Source organism: Alosa alosa, chromosome 2 (assembly GCF_017589495.1).
Source record: "Alosa alosa isolate M-15738 ecotype Scorff River chromosome 2, AALO_Geno_1.1, whole genome shotgun sequence".
Taxonomy (NCBI): Eukaryota; Metazoa; Chordata; class Actinopteri; order Clupeiformes; family Clupeidae; genus Alosa; species Alosa alosa.
The window spans coordinates 27,937,910-27,956,691 of NC_063190.1; the positions used below are offsets into that span (position 1 = coordinate 27,937,910).

Here is an 18,782-nt window from a genome sequence, read left to right on the forward strand (position 1 = left end):
TTATATTAAATAAAGAATCTCACTGGAGTTCAATTTCTGTGATGCTATGAAACTCTTGTATATTCACTCACAGAAAGACAAGCCATACCATCTAATAATAAATAATTCTGTTAGTTTACACCCACATCCAGTGCTGCCACTACAAAATGAATAATTCTCCTCGGCTGCAATGAGACATGGAGTCCTATATCTATCTGAAGCAGTGGAAGAGTCATGGCCAGTCAGAGACTGGTGTGGATATTCAATTAAGTCCACCACAATGCACTCAATTAGTCTGTAGCATCCTCTCCTGCGAACCTAAGGACCTTCACAAACACAATTGATTAATTGATCAGTTCTGAACTGAACATAACATAGAATAGAATAGAATAAGGGAGGGAGTTACCATACAAAAGTGTGAGAAGAAGTAGAGAGGCAGAGAGGGTGGTGGAGGAGGAGGAGGAGGTGGGGAGGGGGTTGTCAGAGTGTACATTTGTTTTCTCCTCACTTCTCACATTGAGATGGTCTTAAAGGAATCATCCGTCGCTGTTTTTTTTTTTTAAATGAATTTGTATGGACTGGACTATGTTTTTTTTTTTTTTTTTAAATGGCGACGAAATTGTGAATTTCCAGAGCGTGTTACTCCATACTTGGCAATCGACTCCTACGGACTTTTCCCTAAAGATGGCAGCAAAGATGGCAACATTTCCGGAAAGGTACTGGCTTGATGAAATTCATTCTGGACTGGGGGTTGTTTCTAGAAAAGTTAGCAACGACGTTGCTCAACCACCATGGTACGACCCAACTTGCGACCAAACAACGACACTGTTACACCTGTTTCCAGAAAGCATCGTACCTGTGTCGCAATTCGCTACCTCTGATGTTCGAACACCGTAGTTCCAACAACGTTGTTGATAATGCAGCGATACATATCATTGGTGGAAACAGTGGAAACGTGTAATACCCCACCCCCTAGAAATGTTCTGTCACGGCCTATATGTCGACATTTTTCAAATCTAAACCGAGTGATTAATGCTGGCATTTTCATTGCCATCAGCCAAAACCTAAAACTTTTGCAAGCATATAAAACAGTTAACTTAAGCAGACCAATATGAGTCATTATTTGTGTTAACTATCTATGTGTTGGAAAAAATATATAGCCTGGCCAAATATCTGGGTATCCCATAGGTTATCAACTGTCTCGTGGCTTAACGGCAGCGCGTTGGTGCACTGGGAGCTCGGCCGGAGTTCACATCCTATGTCTTCTTTTCATCTCTGAGTAACGATAGGTTTTGACCATACATATTTATGTGTATAGTTACTCTACATCGAGAGACCATAGGTACAAGACATCAGTCAAAAACAATTGAATCTACATGTCACACTAGTTCACCTGCAGGTAGCGAGAAGCAAGAGGACAATCTCACATCATAAGAAAATCGAACCTACAACATTGGGATAATAAGTCATCTGCTTTAGCCACTACACCATTTAACACTGCTGTTGTTAGGGACTGTGAAGATTATAATACTAAAAGCAAGGCAATACTTTAATTAACATAAATAGCAAGAATGAGCCAAGTAGGGGAGCAGTGTCTTAATCAAAATTAAGCTACAGGATAAATCAATCAGTGAGTCACGAGATAAACATCCACTTCAAGAATTTTGGTTAGGGCGGTTGTGATTTTTGGTTAGGGCCCGACACCAACAGGAATTACCAAGGAACGACACAAGTGCGACTGCCTAGGGGCAGTAGTTCAAACGACCAAACTTTGCGTCCTTGTTTGCGATTGAGAGTTCGAACTACCCTTTCTAGAAACATAGATAGATAGATAGACACACACACACACACACGCAAACACACATAGAGATAGGGATAGGGACACACACACACACACACACATCTCTTGATTGTGAATCAGCTACTCACCAGCTACAGCCCCTAGGGAGAGTTACCGTTCCCTTACCGCCAATTCCTACTTCTCACTTTCACAGCCAGCTCTGTAGCAGGGCTGAACATCAGCTCTTACATGCACACACTCACACATACACACAAACACACAAACACATATACATGCACACGTACACGTACATGTACAGTACATGTATGCACATTCACACACACAAATGCATAGACACACACAAACACACACAAATACATGCGCACATACACATGCATACACAAACACACACATATACACATGTACACACACATATACACACACAGACACACACACACACACACAAACACACACACATACAAACAAACACACACATACATGCACACACACATGCACACACAAACATGCATGCACGCTCACACATGCACGCACACACACACTAGAGTGTGGCTACCCGACCCGAGCCCGACAGGACCCGACGGGCTTGCTTATTATGTTGCGTATAATTGCTTATTATGTTGCGTAACCAACAGATCTGCTTTACATGATGCAAATGTTTGTTTTTTGAGAATAAAATAAAATGTAAAAAAGCTTTCTTCCTGTGTGCAAGATTTGTTCATGTAGCCGTGACAACACATGTGCATTTCAGGCGGCACGTCTTGGGGGACGTTAAAAAAAAGTTGTTAGCCTATCAGGAGATTTTAAGACCAAAGAAAACTAAGCAAATTAAAGGAGAATTCCGGTGTGATTTTGACCTAAAGTGTGTTGAAACATGATACCAAGTGTGAACGTATGTCTCCTAGCTCATTTCGGCTTGTCCCCTGCACTCAGAAATCTGGTGCTAGTTAGCCAATGCTACCAACAGTTTTTCGATGGGGGTGCCTCGGGCATCGGCCTAGCCATGCAAATAAATCACTGTTTTACACCATTTTCGAGGCTCAAAGTAGCTCCATACTTCATTTGTAGACTTCCAAGGGCCTTGACATTTAAAACAAGACATTGAGAACTTTGAAAAAGCACTGGTAGTTCACTTAACATAATTCTGTGGAAAAGCATGGATTCCAGGTTCTTCCAGTAGCAGCAACTGGAATCCATGCATTTCCACAGAATTATTTTTGGAATCTGATCCCTTATCATACATATCATCATCATGGTGTCTAGTAAGGACTGTCACACATTCTCTGTTTAGTCACTCATGAACACATGGAAATTCTCATCACAACATCAGGCTAAGACCTTTATGGAGCCCTTTCCCTTGTAAAATCAAGGCAATGTTTTGCTCTGTATTTGGACACAGTACTTCCATTGTAAGGACCCGTTAGCTTTATTGGCTGTGCACTCATTCATTTAGTCATGGTCACCAGCAGACTTCCCCATCACGTTGAGATGTGCCCGCAGCGTGACTGAATAGTTTACAGCGTTGGCAAGGCGGCTTTTTCTTGTTACAGCATCATTATGCAACTGAATACAAAATGAAGCAACCTAAATTCTGCAATCAAGGTTGCCTCTCTATCCTCCCTAGCAGTCCCAGATGTGTTAGGAATTTCTAGCCTGTCAGGCTGTTTACCGAGTCTGCCTGTAGCGCATATGGAGACTGTTTGGGCTGGGTTTTTGGTAAGCTACTTAATACTTTCCCATTTGTTGACATTTGGTTGTTTATCCAGGATGCTTCTTACATGTACAAACACAAACAGGTGCTGTCAGTCACAGTAATTCTTGTCTGCATGAATTATCTTCTGTGGTTTATGCCCCTTCTGCTGATTATATTTGTTTGTGGTCCACAGAGGCTTGTGTGTGAAGCAGAAGAGAAGAGGATAAGGCAGATTTATTGAAAGAGAGAGAGAGAGAGAGAAAGAAAGATAGATAGAGAGTGTACAGGGTGGTTTGAGGAATGAGAGGGGGACTTGGCGGTGAAAAATAGGGATGTTTTACCAGAGCGTCTGTGCGCGGGCTCCTCTTCCTCTGGTGGGATTAATGAGACATTTAAAGGAGATCCTAATCGCTAATCAGCGTGTGGAGAGCGGAGTGGTCTGCACCACCACTGACCTCTGATTCATCACCACCCTCCACAGCTGTCTCCCCCTAAACATAATTCACTACCTTCCTCTTTCTCTATCACACTCTCTGATCATCTATTTTTATTTCTCATTCCCTCTTTCTTTCTGTTCTCTACCTCTGTCCCTCTATCTATCTCTCATTCACTCCTTCTATTCCTCTGTCCCTCTATCTATCTCTCATTCACTCCTTCTATTCCTCTGTCCCTCTATCTATCTCTCATTCACTCCTTCTACTCCTCTGTTCCTTTCCTCCTCTCACTGTCTCTGCCTATTGTTCAGTCTTTCTGTTTTCCTCTTGTTCTCCATTTCTTTCCCTCTCTTTCTGTTGCTCATTTACTTGTCCTCTCTTTCTCTCCCTTTCTTTTCTCTCTCGCCTCTCTTTCTCTCTTTGCCTCTCCATCCCTTTCTCGCCCCCTCCAAGTCTGGCTCTGTCTACTTCCTGCGTGTCGATTGTGTCTAATCCGCCTGCAATTCAATTTAACCTGCCAGTGTTCAACTTAATTCAGCTCAATTCAATTAAACTAAAAGGCAACATAAGTATAAAACAAAATATATAACTTCCCTGACTTTTGCTGTGTTTTTCAGTACAGTGCATGGAAAAAACAAACTGGAACTCTTTCAGAAGTGAGGTAGTTACATAACTGTGGTTCCTTCAAAAAATAGAAATATTTTTCTATTAATATTAACTTATTTACAGATTTTCTCTGTCACTTTGATAAGTGCATTTCTCAAAACAATTCGTACAAATAACAAAACATCATGGATTACCTGCAAAAGCTAGTCTCTTGCTCAAAATCTCTAGTTTATCTCTCAAAAGTAAATATCTATGTCAATGTCAATATCTATGTCAATCATCCTCGACATTTGCAAAAAGGCTCTGCAAAAAGTTTTGATGACAATTATTGTAAATTGTAGGTTACACCTTAGCGTATATGGGAGTTTGATTGCAAGAGACTGGACAAGATTCACATTTACGCTTCTGCTGTTTGCACTGTCATTTGTTGACAGACCATGTCATTGTGATACAGAAAGGAAAAGACAGCACTGGCACAAAGAGAAAAAAACAGAAAACAAAAGAAATAGAAATGTGAACATAGGACAATCTCCTTAAAGGCCGTATTGCAGGGTTCATTTTCCAACGAATTTGCACAATTTGCTTGTTGGTAATAAACATTTAAACTGTTATCCATTGTATTTGATGTTGTTGGGTATCACAAAACGGAATATAATACAAAAAAGCAGGTACTATTTCACAGCGTTTGAAGTGATTCTCCTTTCCCCCACAATGCATTGCATTACGTCACCTTGGGGAGGCTACAGACCAAAGCCCACCTTGAGACCCTTGAGAGTAACGAGAGAGGAAAAAGAGAGGCAGTAAGGGATTGTTCAGCAGTAGATAGCGCAGATTATAGATAAATAGATAGGCTATAGATAGCCTAGATATGTATATAGACAGGTAGATAGATAGCTAGATAGATCATGTATGCTGGTCACGGGGGGAGCTCCTCGACCAGCGGCCAAAACGCACTCGCTTCCCTAGTTACTGCAGCTCTCCACCACAGTTTCCATCGGGACGGCACAGCCCACACAAGCACCTGCAAAACTGCGACTTGCCCATTTTATCGCCCTCTTTGGTAAGCCGTACCCTGACGATGTCAATGGCAATCAATCATGAGCAGTAGTTATCGAAAATATTAATGCTGAAGACACGACCAGCCTAATCGGCAACGGCTAGAAGCTAAGTTTGCAACAACTGGGGTGGCTCACAGGTGGGACTAAAAAGTTAGCCCATAGCTAGCTATCATGATGCTTTATATTCTGATCTTCTGACTAAGTTTGCCCGGTAGCCTACTTATCTAAACTAACAACATGATCACTATCACTAGATATAAAGAAAATGTTGACTTTCACTCGGTGCTGTTAAATGCTGTAACGAAATTCGAAGTGTAAATATACAAACTTTATGTTGAAAGTGTAACCGCGACCCTTTCCCATAGGAATGAATGTAAAACATACCCTCCAAAACGAGACCTCCCGAAATTCCGAAAGTAGATCCAGGCGCGTGGGAACCTATTTTTGACCAAGGGTGCCAAAAATAATGGATGGATGGATAATGGACAACAATTCCACGATACACGGACATGTTTAGGATTTTTAATGCTAAATAGGTCATTTGAGTGCAGTGTGCGGGTGATACCGAGAAGTTTTAGAAAAGTCCTGGGCAGCCACAAATTCCAATGTTCCGCGACAGCACTCCGAGTCCACTGCGCCCACCCTAACCCTCACATAAGCGCACTTGACATCGTTAGCCTATTTCACTATAGCTAAGGAAAATTACTTTTCTGATCGTCAAAACCACACCAGAGATGTTAGGCTTTAAATATAGGCTAATAATCAGGCTGCAATGATCTCGCAAATAATTTCTGAATAGCCTATGTGTCCTAATAATTTCTATCTTAGCGACTAGGATAGTGAAATGATTTCACTAGCTATGCATTTATTATTTTTGCAAAACTGTAAAACACAATTAAAGTTTCTTTCAGCTTATCCATGGTTTTTTTGAACGTGTAAATCGCATAGAATATGTAGGCCTATATCAACCGTAGGCTACACACTTGATCGCTATCACATAGATGAAACCACGCTACGGTTCTTACAGTAACTGACTCACGTTCACGTTGGTCTCTATAACTGTTAATTTTTAGTAGCCTATATTCAAACCTATCCATAACCCTTTTTTGCTATTTGACTCATCATTTCACATACAAAAATATAAATAATGTCAGACAGCGAATTAGTAATTATTTAAAAATATATATAATGTTTTTTTTAAAATCTATCTCCTGCCAGCAGGGGGTGTTGCAGCACCCTCAGCACCCCCCTTCCAGCGCCCTTGGGTAGATCATAGGGTAGCTGTGATATAAATGCTGTGACGAAATTCGAAGGGTAAATATACAAACTTTATGTTGAAAGTGTAACCGCGATGTCCATTGAAATGCATTGAAATGAATGAAGCGCAGATCATGTAGTCCCCAAAGTGACGTCATCACCGAATTGCGTAAAAAAACCTTGCTAATGCTAAAAACAACAAAAACTGGCATTTGGAGACAACACAGGCTTTAAGGAAAACTGTACATGCAGTGCTGTAGGAATTACAGTGCAGTCTTCCTACACGTCCTGATGTTCCTGTCTATTGGGCCACAAATTCTCATCCACATCACGACATATTATGACAACTTGTTCAACCATTTTGCATGTAAAGACTTATGCTATGAACTAATGCCTAAATCTTGTGGGGGGTGAGACCCATTATAATACATTTGATCAACATGACATAAGCAAGTGATAATGTAAGAAACAGCAGAGAATTGTACATATTCTATGCATGGATGTACCAAAGCATTTGCAACTTGTTCAAAGAAATGAGAAACTGCTGTTTTGATGTGCACAAGTGACACAATGATGTGAAGATTGAACAGGTAGTTTTCAGAATTTCAATTCTGAGAAATGTACCAAAGCGACTGAGAAAAACTGTAGGTGGAAGGTAGAGGCACATTCTTTTTCTTTTACTCTGTTGAATGATTACATTATGATTGTAAAATAGAGGTATAGTTCCCCCTACTGGTGAAAATAGTGGTAGGAAACCATGAAACCCAGCTTGCTTTACGGTTTATGTCCAAAAGAGGGCAGTGGTTTTCCAGGGAATGGTGGCAATTTCTAGCAAAACTTGTACCTCCAAACCATTTCCTCCTCCACAAACACACATAAATTGAAACACACACACACACACACACAGATGCATATATGCACGCATATACATACACACAGAGAGAAAGAACATACAGTACACAGAGGCACACATTCACTCAGACACATTCACAAATTACTAGTTAATTATTACATATTCTAAGACTATAACTTGAAGGGTGTCAATAATTTCCTAGTTTTTTTGTGAAGTATTTACCATGATGTAAATTGTGAATACTACACAAGGAAGCGTGATATGAGCACGAGTGGTGCAAGTGTGAGTGATAGTGATTATGTGAATGTGAGTTGTGCTGATGGTGTGTGTATGAGTGTGTGTGTGTGCATGTGTGTATGTGTCTAAATGAATGTGAGTGTGTATTTGTGTGAGTGTGCACGCGTGTGTGTGTGCGCGTGTGTGTGTACACATGCATGTGTGTGGAGATGGAGTCCCAGTAGGCCTGGGGTGCCCCACATACCGAAGTGCTGAGTCAGGAGCCAGAGTCTCGTGGAGAAGAGTGCGCCTCGACAAGGGGCAAGAATGAGAACGAGTAGGGGATAAAAATAAAGCGCCAGAGGAGGACGATTACGTCAGAGGGGGAGGAGGGGAGATTTAAAAATTAAAAGTGGTGGAGCACACTGTCAACTTCAATCTGTTTCTCTTGAGAGAGAGAGAGAGAGAGAGAGAGAGAGAGAGAGAGAGAGGAAACAAAAAGAGACTGAGATAAAGAGAAAAGTAAAGTGAAACAGTAAGGAATAAGATCAAATTAGAAACAGAAAAATATATAAGAAACAGAGAAAATTTGAAACAAAATTCAAAAGAAATAGAAAACAGAAAAATTAAAAAGTAAAAGAAATAGACAGACGGACGGACTGATTGACAGACAGACAGACAGACAGACAGATAGAGTGAGTGGATTCATAAGGATGTTTGACATTTGATATGCCTGCACCAGACTGGTCGAGATTGACTTCCACACACAAGCCAAGCCCCTTACTTAACTGAAACTGCCAGCCCTCTGGCTTACACACGATACAATGTTAATGTTGAATGTGTTGGTTTTAGTGGCACTGCATTTGCTCAAAAGAAATTACTGTAAGTTCTTTCCGGCAGGCATTACAAATTCCACACAAATAGTCTGCTGATTGTGCAACTTCATTCTTGTTTACTACAAACAGGGATTTTAACTGAGCAGATTTAAGCTACCGGCTTTAGGCCCAAACAAGGTGAACAGCTTTCTGGTAAGTGACAGGATGATACCCAGGGATGGATTACTGCACGGGCCTACCGGGCCCAAGCCCAGGGGCCCAAGGGGTCAGGGGGCCATGAAGCACAAGCCTTTTACATGGAATCACTGCTTCAATATCAAATCAGGATGTACTATAAATGTGATTGAATTAAAGTATTGGCCATCCCCAAAATGCACCAGAATACAGGAAATCACATCAAACAAATAAAAAAATTCTGGGGGAGGACCCCCAACCCCCCCACCCACTTATGCGATAATTATTGGGGGGCCCTTAATACATCTGGGCCCAGGGGCTCGAAAGTTCATAATCCGTCCATGGTGATACCTGTGTGTGTGTGTGTGTGTGTGTGTGTGTGTTTTAGACAGCAGGTGAGCAGCAGAAGATCGGGATGCACAAGCGGAACAGTATGACAAGACCACATCACAGGTTTTTCAGCAGGAAGAGCATTGAAGTGTATTGCATTGTGCGTGCCTGTTTGAGCAACTCATATCTTATACTCATGAGGGCACCATACCTGTGAGTGTCTGTGTGTGTGACTTGTAAGTCCTTGTGCATACAGCATGTGCATGAGCGCTCGTTTGCATGCCTGTGCGGAGGCCGTGTGTGTATTTACGCATCAACGGCGCCGCCCACCTTCTCATCTCATCTCTCCCCCCATGGGGGGCTCATACAGGGGAGGAGGTGGGGCCAGTGGACCAGAAGGGAATCCGTCCCTGCTCGTACCCCTACTCCTCCACATGCAACCAAGTTGGCCTCTCACTTTCATATGCTCTCATGCCCTGTCATCTAACCCCCACCCTCCCCACCCCGGCCAACCCACCAAGAATAATGTAGTGTTTTTTTTTTCTTCAGAGCAAAACCTTCTTTCTACATGCACATGCCATGCCAACTCCTCATACCACGCTTCACCTTAAAGGGCTTAGAACATGATGTTTGTGTAAACATGAAGAACTAGAATGTCTGGAATCTATATGCAGAACACTCTCTGAGGAAAAAAAGCAAAGGACCAACAAACATGAAAACACCAGGAAATCACACACATATAGACACACAACCACACATACTCACACACATATACACACATATATTGTACAAGCACACACATGTGATGCCAAACACTAATATACAGTATTCTGCACTTTAACAAGTTCTTGTAAAGGTCCCAAGAACGCCATTACAAGCTAAGGATATATGGGTGTCAGAATGTTTAAATAGTTATCCCTCTCCCATATATCTTCTTTCTTTCTTTCTTTCTTTCTTTCTTCTCTCAATTCCTTCTCTATTATCTCTTTTTCGTTCTTTCTCCTTTCTCACTCTCTCACTGAAGTGAGGCTTATTTCTCTCTGTCTGTAGGACGACACTGAGCAGTAGTAAGAGATGCCACGAGGCTCTGGATGATTCATAATGCAGTAGCAGGCCCTGCAGCTGAGAGGTGTGCAGCGTGTGTATACACAAACACACACACACACATATACGCACGCACACACACGCACACATATACGCACACACGCACACTCACAAGCACACACCTATGAACATATATGCTTATTTCCACACAAATACATGCAATGTCACATACACGTAGACAGAAAGTGACACACAGAAACATATTTCAGTTGCTTTTTGCTGGAAGAGATGGAAGTGGTGAATGTGTGGAGGAGTAAGGGTGCTGTATAATGAGGTTAGAAGCATGACATGTCTAATGTTACATTTACATAACATCCAACTGGATAACAAATCTGGCCCTAACACATTTACGTAATGCCAAGACAAAAGAAGAAGAAGAAGAAGAAGAAGAAGAAGAAGAGGAAGAGGAAGAAGAAGAAGAAGAAGAAGAAGAGAAACACATTGTAAATCCAATAGTCAATGCGAGAGGGTGACAAACCAATAAAAGGCAGAAGAAATCAAAGGGTTAGAGAGAGAGAGAGAGTTAATCCCTCCTTCAGTCCTTTCTACTGTCAAACTGGGTAAATGTGTGGACCTGCCAAGCACGCTGTTTGCGGAATAGATGACTTGTTGAAAGAGAAACGCAGGCTTATGGAGCCCCGGGCAGCTTAGCCCAAATGATGTTCCACTTTATTTGTGTGGTGCTAACAAAAAAATGCTTCGCTGGATTTTTGGCACATAGCTGCGATGCGTGGCAGCTTTTAAAATGCACTGTTACCCTGTGGGGTAATGGCGGCAGTCCAAGTGCTTAAATCCTGAGAGTGGCAATCATTTTATGGTGGTCTTGAACGTTACAGCTGGCCCACTTTTCCACATCACGAAGCAGCGTCATTACAAACCTAATAACAGTGTAAATATTTCATCACATAACACTATGGAAGCCCTGTAACTATAACTGTATAAAGGCATGAAAGGCCTAATCTATTTCAACTCCTGGCCTGAGAACAAATCTTCACACGGCTGCCAAAACATCATCAGGAACAATCAAGGTTTACAGGCACTCTATAACAAGGAGAGTTCTCAAATGAACAAAGCCAATTCCTTCCAGGCTAGTTCCAATGAAGGCACTGTTGTAGTCATTAGTGTAGAATGCAGTTCTCCTCTGCTCTGTTCTTCTCCTTCTACTCTTTGTATCTGGTACAGTTCCAAATTAACTAAAGAGTTCAGATAACCGTCAGTTTAATAGGGAGAAAGCGGGACATTAACTTGCTATGTCTCCTCAGCATAATTTAAGTTGTTATCATTTGAGTTCATGTCATCTGAAGCGCTGTGTCAGCCTCTTTTAGGAAGTTTTGTCACGAGTAACCACTTAACTCACTACTGTACTTCATGGAAGAGTTGTACCTGTCCCAGTGTATTAGCACAGGAACCAGCCATTAGTGCAGCATTTCAACCCACATCGTCTACACTGGTACAGTGCCAGAACTACTCTGGTCTCGTAAGCCAGCGTGTCAGTGGGAAAGAGCTCTACTCCCACTGCCCTGCACCATGCAGAACCTGGCGTAGAGGGCTTAATTATGGGGACATAAACTTGGACACCATGTCAGTTCAGGTGCTGTAAGTCTTTCAAGGAAATTCCTTTTTTTTTTGTTGGCAGGAAATCACTAACGTTGTACTTTTTAGAACAGATGTACCTTACCCAATAGATCAGTACAGGAATTTCACAGTTCAGCCCCCACATAATACAGCCTATTGCAGTGCCAGTGCAGATTCATCTAGTCTAATAATCCAGCATGTCAGCGGGAGAGAGCTCTGCCTCCACAGCTCTGAAGATGGCTGTGCCCCAGGGCATGCAGCTTGTGCCTGCAGTCAGCCTGAGAGAGCACAGAGGGCCCTGGGCGTTTGGAGCTCTGACAGGAGTCAGCGGTGCTGGAGCCAGGACGGTGGGCAGGGAGGGACAAAAGGAGTGGGCCGGACGCTGTCAGGAGCTCAGCGTTGGTTTTGAGCTGCAGGGACAGAGCATCCAGGTCAGAAGCAGAGGGCTCGGCGTAGGTGCATTCAGCTTGGATTTACCACCATTCAAAAGCCACAGATTCAACTCAGAGCGTGCAAGTGCAGGCCAGAGGCCCAGGAGGCACAAATAGGCACTTTTTTTTGTTTTGTTTTGTTTTCTTTTTCTGTTCCTCTAGGCCCCAGAAGAGGAAAACAAGCATGACATATGTCAGGATTTGATGAAGAATATATTACCGTACATGGAAATACCAGCACAGTGAAAGTCTGAGTTTGTGTGTCTTTGCCACTGGACTATAAGATATATAGCAGTGATATGCTCTTTCACTCTCCTTTCTGCATCTCATCTCTGTCTCAATATTGATCTCTCTCATTCACTCATGCATGCACACATACAGTACACGCATACACACACACGCATACACACACACACACGCATACACACACGCATACACACACACACACACACACACACACACACACTCACACAGCTGATGGTACCCTGAGGTGCTGACTGAAAGAACCAGGGGAGTACTATAACATTATGAGGTGCTGATCCTGCAGTAATGTTTATGCACTCAGACACCCCCATACTCTGCCTTTCTGCCTCTCACATGGCAACTGACACACTTCAGTACTGCTTGGACCCCGACGATAACCACTACTGGATGAGTGCATGTGAATGTGTGGATTAAATCAGTTTGAGAGCAGCAAATAGTGTGCAAATTCTTCTTTTTTCAACTGTCTCACTCATATTTTGAGTGAGACAGCGCCTAGGACTCAACCACTTTAAATTGCACACTGGGAATAGTTTTCCGACAGAGATTTGGGAAGAATGTTTTTGTTTTTTTTAGATGGGAACACCATGAGGCTGTCATATTATGTACTGCTGTGTGATACATCCCATTCAAGTTCATCAAAAACCAGGTGACATGTTGAAGTGCACTGTGTGAGCAATAACTGGTGCTAAAAGAACAATAAAAGAATTGCACCACCTATCAGTACCAACAGCAGTAACACTGCAAGTTGCAGTTCAAAATGCATCTGTTCTACAAGGTCTTTAGATATGATACATTGCAATTTGGTAAACAGACTGGTAAATGGATCAATCCTGACAAAGTCTGCAATATCCTTGTCAATCTGTATTGAAGTCTTGAGTGTATTTCTGTTGTTCTAAGGCAACTTGGCAAATTGTATAACAAACAAGACCATCATATTAGCCTACCATTCAGACCATATCGTCACATTTAGCAGCTTGCCATATGCCTTTTAAACGAACTACTGCCTTTGCAAATTCAAGAGCTAATAATAACAGCAGGTTGAAATGATGCATCAAAGAAACACAAAGGGAAAGTTTTACAGCCCACCCTTTTTATACAATAATGGATAAAAATACCACCCTGGATATACAGTTTCCATACTTGTGCTGGTAAAGTGTTTTATCCCACAATCCTTTTCCACCATCATCGTCACAAATGAGGGAGATTGATCGAGCGCATGTTCTTTTAAAATGTCAAGTGCTTTTCTATTATTCTCCAGAGGGCAAACTGTCTGCAGCAGAAAACAGGATGGAAAAGGGCCTCTGTCACCACACAGACATAGCTAACACTGGTATACTGCCAGCCTGTACATAAATGCTTTCTGAAAACATGTCTACAGTCCTACGTTTTTTTTTACGTTTACGTAAAAAAAAACCTTTAGGCTATAAGAGGTAAACTATTTAGTGTTCACAGACATCAGTCATTGAAAGACTTCATAGCATCATGGCAGTAGGAGTTTTGCAGCAATAGGCAATATCTGAGAGAGAGAGAGAGAAAGAGAGTGATTCATTCGTAGTAGTGTTAATTTCTTCGTTAGACGAAACGAGAGGAAATATGTTCGTCAACGACCTTTTTTTTCATGACTAAGACGAGACGATGACGAGACGGCAGTAATGTCCTGAAACACTGACTAAGACTATCTTAAGATGCATTATTGTTGACGAAAAAAGACGAGACTAAAATGTTTTGCATGAAATAAAAACTAAGATAAAATCTCCCTTTATGTTCGTCTACAAAATGAGAAGACAGAATAGAGTGGTGAAGTCCCGCCCCTTCTACTTCCGGTCCATGGGACCTATCTTTCAAAAAATTATGAACGGGAGTTAATGGAGAGATAACAATTGTGTGAATTTAAAAGATAATTTTTCACGTCAAGACTTCAAAAGTTATGTTGGTTTTGTGCGAATCCACTCAGTGGACTACATCTCTCGTCTCGAACGATGTACGTCACCAACGTAATAAAATGTTTTTATCACCAAATCGCCTCCATACAGTAATTTTCAATTGCGATAGGGGGTGCTGTTGGCATTTTGACCTAGGGGAAACGATTTTGTTCATTTAAAGTGTTCAAATAGTAATATATTAACAGTAATTTATCAGAATAGTAATTCACTTTATATATATTTTTTTTTAGTTTCACTTTGAGAAACACTGGTCTACGAATATGACAGTGGTCCAGTCAAATCTTTTACTGTCTATGGTCAAATCCCAGCCGAGCTATAACTGTAGCTCGACTTACCTGTGCATGTAAACATACTGACTGACAAAAAATCAGAATGAGTAATTATAACAGACGAGTAGCCCACACACAATATTGTTGGAAAATTGAGATGTGTGAAACACTATTTGACTCAAATGGTAATCAGAAATAATTTGTTATAAAAAAAAGACTAAAATGTGTTGACTAAAACTAGACTAAAATGACGAGACTTTTAGTCGACTAAAACTTGACTAACAAAAATGATATTTGAATGACTAAATATGACAAAGACTAAAAAGGACATTTCGTTACAAGACTAAGACTAAGACTAAATTAAAAATAGGTGACAAAATTAACACTAATTCATAGTGGATAAGAAAAGGTATTTTGGTTGGAGTTGAGAGTGAATCTCTCATTTGGGCAAATACTGTAAGTCAGAGTGTTTCCCTTTTACCATACCTCCTTCACACTAACTACAGTATATAACAGCATATTCATACTGTATTCAAATGGCTTTTCCGTTGTATGTCTGGGTATATGTCTGAGTGACTGTGAAACCTCTTGCAAGAGACTTGCAAGAGACTTAAGAGGCATTAATATAATATGGAGTTTAAAGTATGACAAAAGAAACATAATGTGGCAGTGCACAATTTAATTTAGTCGTATAATACGTTCTGTTCCACATCCATCTCTGCGATAAGAATAGAAAGACAAGCAACGTCCTAACATTGTACAAAAATGCTGCTACTGCAGTCACAAATCTCCAATGCTTTCACCACACGTCAATTAGACTGTAACAGTAAACCCAAGACCAGTAAATCTACCCAAGAAAACCTCAGTAACTCGTTTCCATGGAGCTGTGCTCAGTTTTAAAAAAACATTTTTTTACAATTTTTTATTTATTTTATTATTTTTTTTTTTACAACATAAATACCCACACTTACACACACAGTGAGAGCAGAGAGAGATAGAGAGAGATAGAGAGAGCTTACATGATGTGTACATGCACAGACTCCTGGGTCTATGCAAGACGTTTGGGTATTCCAGTCCATTACACAAGCCACTGGTCATAGTGCATAGTGCAGTGAAACATTCAAACACCCAAGGGGTGATGAAGCAGTATGCTGCTGGAAAGGCAAAATAAGGCCTCGGACCAAACATCACCAACATCTACATCCCTCAAACCTTTGTTAACATTTAAGATGGATTGAAGTGAATTCTAAGTTATTTTTTTCTCTAGCTGAGATATTACATATTCATCAACAATAATAATACTGTTAAACTCCACCATGCACCCATTCATTCATGAGCCCCTCTTTCTCTCTCTCTCTCTCTCTCACACACACACACACACACACACACACACACACACACACACACACACACACACACACACGTCCCACACCCACAGGCCATATCAGCATGGTGACACACCATGCAGTGCTTTTCTGTTGATGCTGCGATAGCAGCCCAGTGTCTGTGAGATGAAGCAAGATAAAAGTGAGAGAAGTCAGTCAGAGGTGGAGGGGGAACGAGAGAGAGGAGAGGGAGAGAGGGGGGAGGTAAGAGGAGAGAGGTGGAGAGAGGGGAAGAGAAGGAGAGAGAGGGGGAGAGGGAAGCTTAGAGGGTAAGTGTAGCAAAGAGATGAAACAGTAAGACTGCAGGTGCACAACAATAAAAACATGCCAAGTTAGTGAAGCAAGTATTAAAAAAAGACACAAATCATAAAACATCATGCAAATCTACTGTTATTGCGTATATAAATAGGCCTAATAAATTGCATACATGATCTGTGAATTTATTGGATAATTGTCACACCTGTGTACTTGTGCTGTATTGTGAGACCAGATGACTACTAATTGTGTGGCAATAAAGTATATCTATCTATATCCATCTATCTATCTATCTATCTATCTATCTATCTATCTATCTATCTATCTATTCCTCTATCTATCTATCTAGTCCTTTTTCCTTTTTGGGCAAATAGAAAGGTGGGACTGTCTATTATTTGGTTCCCAGGTTATTAGATTGCTCCCAAAGACCCCCCCACCAAAAAACAAAACAAACGAATCAACGGGATTTTATGTTGTACCTTGAATAAAACTGTGACCAGTCTGTGTGCGGTCCTCACACTCCCTTAGTGGACATCAGCTGTGCTGAGACCAGGGGAGCTGACCACTGGGGCAGAACACACCTCAGATCCGTTGCACACACAGACTCTCACACACGCAAACACACTCACACTCACACCCACACCCACACACTCCCACTCCCAAACATACACATACCAGCCCTAACCCTGCCTCAGATCTGTTGCATACACAGACATTCACTCACACACTTACACACACACACACACACACGCACGAACGCACACGCACACACCTTCTGTTTTAAGTAAGATTTGTAAAATGTCTTAATAGCCCTGAGGACCAAAGCAAGACACACAGGTGCACAGGTAAGACATTGGGGGGAAAAAAGGAATACTAGAGCCGCCTACCTTTGCTGAGCGTCCCAAAAACGAGTCTCCGGAGAGACTGCATGAACTTGAGCACCCCCTGACGACAGCGGCTGGTACACCCTGCCATCCTGATTTCAGGACAGTGGGTCAGGCCGTCACAAAAATAGCACCCTTTTTCACGGTGGGTGCAGGTGCCAGCGGGAAGTTGATGAGTCCCTTATGAAGAGTTCCTGTTGCGTCAGGCAGCAGAGTTCTGGAAGCTGAAAGATTTGTCCGATGAAGATAATTTCTTTAGTGATGACTTCTGCCGCAGAAAGGGAGAAAGCAGAACAGTTCTGGCGATGGAGAGATATAACTTCTCTCTAAAAAGGGTGCCATGTTCTTCAGAGACAAGTGGTCATTTTTTTTTAAAAGGCTGTGAAATGTCGTGCCTTAGACCTAGATTTACATTCATCACTTGCCAGACTGCACTTGATCATAATCAGAACTATACATACAAACCCAAATTCACACATGCAAGATCACACTCACTCACACACACACTCAAACATTGGCACAGATGTGTGTCCCTGCATACACACTCACACAGTCTGTACTGCCTCTTCTGTGTCTTAAAACTGCCCAAGCTGACAGCCACTCTATTCCACACAGCCCAACGCTGTTCCCAGAGACGGTCTCAAACTTCTAAAAGGAAAAGTTGGTTTGCGAGGTGAGATGATTTATTGAAGGAAAAAGGTGAAGACCGCCAATGCCGCATGGCGCCCCGAGCACCACTCTATGAAAGTTCTCTGTGTCCATTGAGACGGCGAGTGTTTGCTCTCCCCTGCTCCTCGTCTCTTCCCTTCTTTCCTGGCTCGCTCGCTCTCTCCCTCCCTCTCCGTCTCCTTTCGTCTCCTCAGGGTGTTGTTGTCCTAATGGCCTCTTTCAATGTGAAGGCTGGGTGAAGGCTGCGTGCGGTAGGTGTGCAGACGACTCCTCTGCTGCTCTGCTGCTCCTCTTGCTGCTGCTGCTGTGTGTGTGTGTGACTGTGTGACTCTCTGCTCTTTCCTCTCTCGCCTCTCTGCCTTCTTGTGTTCGGCTGGAGTCAGATCTCTGCAGTACCCAGACCCAGACTCCAGCAGCAGTGCTTTGCTTCTCTCACTCTCTCACTCTCTGCCTCTCTCACTCTCATGCAGCAGTGTTTCTCTCTCTCTCTCTCTCTCTCTCTGTCTCTCTCTCTCTCTCTCTCTCTCAGGCATGTCTCTCTCTCTCTCTCAGGCACATCTCTATGTCTCTCTCTCTCTGTCTCTCTCTCTCTCTCTCAGGCACGTCTCTCTCTCTCTCTCTCTCAGGCACGTCTCTCTGTCTCTCTCTCTCTCTCTCTCTCTCTCTCTCTCTCTCTCAGGCACATCTCTGTCTCTCTCTCTCTCTCTCTCTCTCTCTCTCAGGCACGTCTCTCTGTCTCTCTCAGGCACATCTCTATGTCTCTCTCTCT

The 18,782-nt window shown here is 42.2% G+C and overlaps 1 protein-coding gene across 1 annotated transcript in view; it reads right to left on the bottom strand.

Annotated features, from left to right (window-relative positions):
- Window positions 1-18,430, bottom strand: part of LOC125291109 (Kv channel-interacting protein 1-like) — a 38,235-nt gene extending 19,805 nt beyond the window's left edge. The window contains exon 1 of the mRNA XM_048237659.1: window positions 17,348-18,430. Within this exon, the coding sequence (XP_048093616.1) occupies window positions 17,348-17,435 (88 nt within the window). The 5' untranslated portion in view covers window positions 17,436-18,430. The remainder of the gene's footprint in view (window positions 1-17,347) is intronic.
- Between the last annotated feature and the right edge of the window lie 352 nt (window positions 18,431-18,782).